Genomic DNA, 8,194 nt, shown 5'->3' with positions numbered 1-8,194 from the left:
TTTTTTTTTTTTTTTTTTTTTTTTTTTTTTTTTTTTTTTTTTTTTTTGTCTTTTGTCTTTTTCCATGACCGGCAACGGGATCGCAACCCTCGGCGCTGCTCCCGCACCTCGCTCAGCCAGTGAGCGGGAACCGGTCCGTATGTGGGATCCGAACCCTTGGGCGGGAGCGCCACCGCGCTTCCCAAGCGGCGCACTATCCAGTGCGCCACCGGGCCGGCCCTCTCTGTCTTTTTAATAATAGTCTTTCTAATTGGGGTGAGATGATATCTCAATGTGGTTTCAGTTTGCATTTCCTGGATGATTAGTGATGTGGAGCATTTTCTCATGATCCTGTTGGCTATTTGTATATCTTTCTTTGAGAAATGTCAATTTAATTCCTTTGCCCATTTTTTAATCAGGTTACTTTGTTTTCTCACTGTTAAGTTTTATGAGTTCCTTGTATATTCTGGATATTAATCCCTTGATGGATGCATAGTTTGCAAATATTTTCTCCCATTCTTTAGGTTGTCTTTTCACTCTGTTGATTGTTTCTCTTGCTGTATAGAAGCTTTTTACTTAGATATAATGCTGTTTATTTTTTCTCTTGTTACCTGTGCCTTTGAGGTCTTATTCATAAAATCTTTGCCAAGTCCTACATCCTGAAGTGTTTGTTTCCCCTATGTTTTATTCTAGCCTTTTTAGGTTAACCTAGTTTCAGGTCTTATGTTTAAGTCTTTAATCCATTTTGAATTGATTTTGGTATATGGTGAGAGGTGCAGATCTAGTTTCATTCTTTTATATATGGATGTCCAGTTTTCCCAGCACCATTTATTGAAGAGGCAGCCTTTTCCCAATGTATGTTCCTGGCGCCTTTGTTGAAGATCAGTTTGCTATAAGTACATGGATTGACTTCTTGGTTCTCTGTTCTATTCCATTGGTCCATGTGTCTGCTTTTATGCCAGTATCATGCCGTTTTGGTTACGATAGCTTTGTGGTATAATTTGTTTTTTGTTTTTTTTTTCCTATTTGTCTTTTTTCGTGACCGGTAACGGGATCGCAACCCTCGGTGTTGCACCCGCACTGCGCTCAACCAGTGAGCGGACCGGTCTCTATATGGGATCCGAACCCTTGGCGGGAGCGGCGCCGCACTCCCAAGCACCGCACTCAACCGAATGCGCCACCGGGCCGGCCCCTGTGGTATAATTTGAAGTCAGGTAGCATAATGCTTCCAGCTTTATTTATTTATTTATTTATTTATTTTGCTCAGAATTGCTTTAGCTCTTCAGAGTCTTTTGCTGTTGCACATGAATGGTAGGATTTTTTTTTTTTTTCTATTTCTGTGAGGAACATCATTGGTATTTTGACAGGAATTGCACTGAATGTGTAGATTGCTTTGGGTAGTATGGACATTTTAACAATGTTAATTCTTCTAATCCAAGAGCATAAAATGTCTTTCCATCATATTGTGTCCTCCTTAATGTCTTTCAGCAGTGATTTGTAGTTCTCATAGAGATCTGTCACCAACTTGGTTAAATTGATTCCTAGGTATTTTATTTCTTGGGTGACTAGTGTAAATAGGCTTCCTTTCCTAATTTCTTTTTCTGCTAGTTCATTGTTGGAGTATAAAAATGCTACTGATTTTTGCATGTTGATTTTGTAACCTGCAACTTTATTGAAATCACTTATCAGCTCTGATAGTTTTTTGGTAGAGTCTGTAGGTTTTTCTATATATAGGATCATGTCATTGACAAACAGGGACAATTTGACTTCATCTTTTCCTATTTGGATGCCTTTTATTTTCTTCCTCTTGACTGATTGCTCTGGCCAATACTTCCAGTACTATGTGAAATAGGAGTAGTGAGAGTGGGCATCCTTGTATCATTCCTGTTCTTAAAGGAGGAGCTTTCATCTTTTCCCTTTAGGATGATATTGGCGGTGGGTTTGTCATGTGTGGCTTTTGTTGTGTTGAGGTGCTTTCCTTCTTTACCTAATTTATTGAGAGTCCTTATGATGAAGAGATGTTAAATTTTGTCAAATGCTTTTTCTGCATCTACTGAGAATAATCATATGACTTTTTGTCCTTGATTTTGTTGATGTGATTTATCACATTTATTGACTTGAGTATGTTGAACCATACTTGCATCCCTGGGATGTATCCCATTTGATCATGATGTATAAACTTTTTGATGTGTTGTTGTATTCTGTTTGCTAATATTTTGTTGAGGATTTTTGCATCTGTGTTCATCAAGGACATTGGCCTGGGGTTGGAGCTTTCAAAAACTTGGGGAAACCAAGATTTTAGTCTTATGAAAGTCTTGGTTAATAAATTTCAAACAGAAAACATGGTTCAAGTTGGCTATAATGATGCATTAAAGTTATTCCTTGGAACTCCAGAACATATCTACTACTCTGGCTTGCACCAGCCCACATGTGCAGTGTAAACTAAAAACAAATCCAGACTTAGGTAAGGACAGAATCTATTCAAAATTTATTTATTGCAATAGGGAGAATGCTCCAACTGTGGGATCTGCAAGCATCTCAAAATCAAATCAAATGAGGCCTATTTTTTTATAGGGAGGACTAAGCAGGGCTAGCAGAAACTATGTTGGGGAGAAGAGCTCAAGGTGGGGGTGAGCAGGTGACAAAATCAGATGCCTCAACAGAAATATTTCTCCTGTGATTGGCCAGTTCTCAGAATGAGTCAATAAGAGAGAATGTTCTTCACCTTAGTGCCTGCTTAGACTGATGAGCAAGTCAAAGTCTTAGGGGCTTGTGGGGAGGAGAGAAGCCTGACTACTGTTTTGTCAAGTCAAGGCAGTTGCAAGTAAGGGCGACTCGTGGACAACTGTGAACACTTGGTCAGCAACAAACCTTTCTGCTATGCATCCCCCTTGAGACAAACTCAGACAGGAGACCCCTTTGGTCTACTGATGCCCAGTCACCACAGTTTCATTAGGAGAGATTTAGTGTACTGGTGTCAAGGTTATTCCCGTCCAAAAGGGAAAAGATGCTCACATGTTGTGATCAGAAATGGAACTCAAGTAGCCTTATGATGTGTTTATCATCTGTTGATTCAAAAGAGATTATGAGTAAACCTTAAAGACACCTAGAACCCATTAGGAGGATTTAAGATAAAATTGCCCAGGGTCTGAAACTAACGGGATTCACTAGGGTGCCTCTTGGTACTTTCATAGTAGTAACTTTGGAAATGAAATCACAGCAGCCATGACTATGATATGTTGAGGGCGTGCTAAGCAGGGGCTCAGACCCCTCAGGTAAGAAGGTCTCTGTTCTTCCAGAGGGAAGCTAACTAAGCCAGCAGATATGCCGGCCAACAGTGAAAGAACATCTAGGCTGGATGATAGTGACTATCTCTTTGGCCTTGGAAACAGTTGCAGCAGCAGGAACTGTAGTTTGCTCACTTACTGCTGCAAGTCATCTTTTTTAATTTAAAGAAAATGTGGCTAACCACCCCACTGAAGAATAAGTACCAGGACAGGGTGGACTTCAGGTGGTGGGCCAGTGGACCTGACTGTGTAGTGGGTGGACTGAAGGAAGCACTGCTGGTGCTCTGCTCATACTTCCTGTTCATTCGCCTTGACAGGCAACCTGTAGGTTACTTACTGCAAACACCTGCAGACCACCTGACTGTGTAGTGGGTGGACTGAAGGAAGCACTGCTGGTGCTCTGCTCATACTTCCTGTGCATTCGCCTTGACAGGCAACCTGTAGGTTACTTACTGCAAACACCTGCAGACCCTGCCAGAGCGTGGTTTTCTGGCTGTGGGCATACCTTTATCCATGTGCAAGTCAAGCCAGAAGTGCTAGAGAATAAAATGCTCCCAGAAGCAATCCTCAGTCAATGATGGGTGGAGAATTAGTGGATGCATGCCCCATCTTCTTTGACTGTTGGTTTCAATAACTCTGAAGAGTGTTGTACATTATCACCCAAAATTCTCCGGTGAGACTGAGCTCCAGCTTCCCAAAATGATAAGTGGCTTGATAATGCACAATTCTTTTCATGATGTAACCCTCCCTCCACCCTACCTATATCTCATGGAATCAGCTCTCAAATAAACTACTTGTTTTCTAATCCCTGCTTCAGGGCCTGCTTCTCAAACCAAGACATTGAATTTTTTTTTTTTTTTGACTAGTATATTTTTCTAGAAATTTACAACTTTTGTACATATTATATAAGTGGTAATAATATGAAGGTTCTTCCATGAATCAGTCCTTTACCTCAATTTTCATGGGCTTCCACACAAAGAATGCCTTTATCAAAGAAAAGTGTTTCACTCCAAGAAAACTTTGATTTCAAAAGAGTTCACCAAGGACTTCCTCTTGCATCAAGATGGAATAATTCCACTTCTCTCAGGTCCTTTCTCTTTAAATTATGATGCTCTGGACATAACAAAGAACCATAGGAAGACTCCTAAAGGTGGAAAAAAGGTGGCAGGCTGCCTACAGACCTTGGGACTTGAGGAGTGATGCGGCAGCAGTTCCCTGTGTTTACTTATTTCCTCCTGTATGTCCTGGACAGGGTGCCACAGGAGCCCCCAACGAAGAATGGCCAGCAAGTACAGACAAAAAGAAAAGAAAAGCTTTAAAAAATCCTATTCCCTAGCCAGAAATAGGAGAAAAGTGGCCTAACAACAGAAGAATATTTGATAATACCCACCCTGCTCCAGCCATACCCGCTTCCCATGGTTTCAGCAAACTGAGCAGGGAGTTGATCTTCCACACTCATTCACAATGAAAACAAAAAACCTCCTAGCAAGCTAGGAAAAAAGGGGAACTACCTCGACTTGATAAAAAGCATCTACAAAAAACCTACAGGTAATAACAGTAAAAAAATTGATAATGCTTTCCCTCTACAATAGGGAACACAATTCGGACATCTGCTCTCACCATTCTGGAAGTTCTAGCCACTGCAGTAAGGCAAGGAAAAGAAATAAAATGCATCCAGATTGGAAAGGAAGAAATAAAACTGTCCCTGTATATACATGATAGAAATATCTACAAAGAAATCCCAAGAAATCTGCAAAAAACAAAACCTCCTAGAACTAATAAGTGATTTTACCAAGGCCACAGAATACAGAATCAACATGCAAAACCAATCACATTTCTATGTTCTAACTATAAATACATAGAAACCTATATTTAAAACACACTACCACTTACTAGCCCTCCAGATACTTCAGCATAAACTTAACAAAGTATGTACAGGATCTATATGTAGGAAACTATGGAACTCTGATGAAAGAAATCAACGATGCCTAAATAAGTGGGGAAACAACCTGTGTTTATAAATTGGAAGTTTCAACAGCAGAAATGTCAGTTCTTTCCAAATTGATCTACAGGTTTAATGCAGCTTCTACAAAATCCCAGCATGATTTTGTAGACAGACAAGCTTATTCTAGAATTTATATGGAAAGGCATAGGCCCTATGGTAGCTAAAATAATCTTTAAAAAAGGAAGAATAGGGCCGGCCCGGTGGCGCACTGGAGAGTGCGCCACTCCCGCCAAGGGTTCAGATCCCATGTGGAGACCGGTTCCTGCTCACTGGCTGAGCGTGGTGCAGGCGCAACACCGAGGGTTGCGATCCCGTTGCCGGTCAGTAAAAAAGACAAAAAAAAAAAGGAAGAATAAAGCAGGAGTAATGACTCTACTTGATATTATGTAGCTACAGTAATCAAGACAGTGTGGTACTGACAGAGGGATAAACACACAGATCAACGGAACAGAATAGAAAAACTAGAAGAAATAGACTTACACAAATATGCTGAACTGGTTTCTGACAGAGGAGCAAAAGCATTGAATAGAAGAAGGATACTTTTTTCATGAAATGCTAGAGCAAACGGACATCCACAAGCAAAAAGAAGGAAAGAAAGAAAGAAAGGAACCTCAACCTCAGTCTGACATCTTATGCAAAAATTAACTCAAAATGGATTGCAGACTTAAACATAAAGCATAAAACTATAACATTTTTAGAAAAATAGGTAAGAGAAAATCTTCAGAATCTATGCTAGGCAAAGAGTTCTTAGACTTGACATTAAAAGTGTGATTCTTAAAAGGAAAAATTGGTAAATTGGACCTCTAAAAATTAAAAACTTTTTCTCTGTGAAAATCTATGTAAAGAGGATAAAAAAGACATGCTACAGATTGGGAGAATATTTTCGCAAACCACATATCTGAAAAAGACTGATATCTAAAATATGAGAACTCAACAGTAAAAAAAAGAAAATTCAACTGGCATATGTGCAAACCACATGGACAGACATTCCGCCTAAAAGGATATGTGGATGCCACACAAGGAAATGAAAAACGTTCACCAAGGAACTGGAAATGGAAACAGCAATGAGATACCACTCTCCACTTACCAGAATGGCTGACCAAATAGTGGTAACACAAGGTACTTTTAAAGATGCAGAGAAACTTGATCACCCATAAATTGCTGGTGGGAATGTAAAATAATACAGGCACTCTCAAAAACTGTGTAGCAGTTTCTTATAAAATTAAGCACGCAACTACCATACAACCCAGCAATTGCACCCTTGGGCATTTATCTCAAGTAAATGAAAACCAGTGTTCACACAAAAACCTGCACATGAACACAAACATTCATAGCAGTTTTGTCTGTAATAGCCAAAAACTGGAATCAGCCCATGTGTCCTTTCACATGTGAATTTTAAAAGTATGATCCTTAAAAGGAAAAATTGGTAAATTGGACCTGATCAAAATAAGAACTTTTTCTCTGTGAAAATCCCTTTTAAAAAGCCAATCTCAAAATGATTCCATTGATATAACAGTGTTGAAATGAGAACATTTTTAAAATGAAGGACAGAATAGTAATTGCTTGGGGTTGGGGGTTACGGGGTGCACCTATAAAAAGGTGACAGGCGAGATCTTTTCAGTGTTGGATCTGTCCAGTATCTTCACTGTGGTGGTGGTACATGTGATAAAATTATAAAGTAAACACACATGAGTACAAATAAAACTGGGGAAACCTGAAAAAAGATGGGTGGATTGTATTAATGTCCATATCCTGATTGCGATATTAAACTATAGCTTTGCAAAATGTTATCACTGGCGGGAAATGGGCAAAGTGTATATAGATCTCTCTGTTTCTTACAACTGCATGTGAATCTACAATTATTTTCATAAGAATTTCAAATAAAGAAAAAAATAGTTTGGGAGGTTTAAGTAATGATATTTCAGAGAAAATGTTACATTTCTTAATAAAAAATGGATGTATAATTTCTAATTGCAGTAAGTGAGAAAGTGAAGAAACTGAGTGCCTTATGCATTGCTGGTGGGAATGTAAAATGGTACAGCCACTCTGGAAAACAGAGCCTCAGTTTCTTACAAAACTAAACATGCAACTACCATGCAGCCAGAAATTGCATTCCTAAGCATTTATCCCAGAGAAATAAAACTTTATGTTCATACAAAAGCCTGTACACGAATGTTTAGAGAAGCTTTATTTGTAATACCTAAAAACTAGAAACAGCCCATACATCCTTCAGCGTGTAAATTCTTAAACAAAATGTGGTGCATACATTCCATGGAACAATACTCAGCAATAAAAAGGAATGAACTATTTGATACATGCAACAACTTGGATGAATCTCCAGAGAAGTATGCTAAATGAAAAAAGTCAGTCCCAATGGCTACATCCTGTATAATTATATATGAGGGCACTTCGAAAGGTTCATGGAAAGATTCGTATTATCTTTGAAATCTATTTTTCCATGAACTTTTTGAAGTACCTTAGTGTATGTATATTTCTTAAAATGGAAAAGCCGTAGAAATGGAGAACAGACTAGCAGTTTCAGCAGGAGGAAAGTGGGTGTGTTTATAAAAGATTAACAGGAAGGATCCTGTGGGGATGGACATGCTCTGCATCTTGGCCTTATCCATGTCAATATACTGGCTGTGATATTATATTATATTTTGCAAGATCTTGCCATTGCGGGGAACTGGGTAAACGGGACATGTGATCTCTCTGTATTATTTCTTAAAACCACATGCGAGTCTATGATTATCCCCAAATAAGAAGTTTAATTTTTAAAAAATGAGCTCGCCTTTTTTTTTTCTTCCCTCCCCCCCCCCCGCCAGGATTTTGGTGTATTTATTTATTTATTTTTAGCTCCCACCAATAAGTGAGAACATGTGATATTTCTCTTTCTGTGCCTGACTCGTTTCACTTAATATAA

At 38.9% G+C, this 8,194-nt stretch overlaps 1 protein-coding gene across 1 annotated transcript in view; it reads right to left on the bottom strand.

Moving 5' to 3' along the window:
- LOC103601176 (olfactory receptor 2AP1-like) overlaps positions 1 to 8,194 on the bottom strand; it is a 30,935-nt gene that overhangs the window by 19,773 nt on the left and 2,968 nt on the right. Inside the window, exon 3 of the mRNA XM_008585557.1 lies at positions 1,883 to 1,896. Within this exon, the coding sequence (XP_008583779.1) occupies positions 1,883 to 1,896 (14 nt within the window). The remainder of the gene's footprint in view (positions 1 to 1,882; positions 1,897 to 8,194) is intronic.

The sequence above is a fragment of the Galeopterus variegatus genome, unplaced genomic scaffold, assembly GCF_000696425.1.
Source record: "Galeopterus variegatus unplaced genomic scaffold, G_variegatus-3.0.2 Scaffold3617, whole genome shotgun sequence".
NCBI lineage: Eukaryota > Metazoa > Chordata > Mammalia > Dermoptera > Cynocephalidae > Galeopterus > Galeopterus variegatus.
This window is presented reverse-complemented; position numbering and strand designations above follow the sequence as displayed.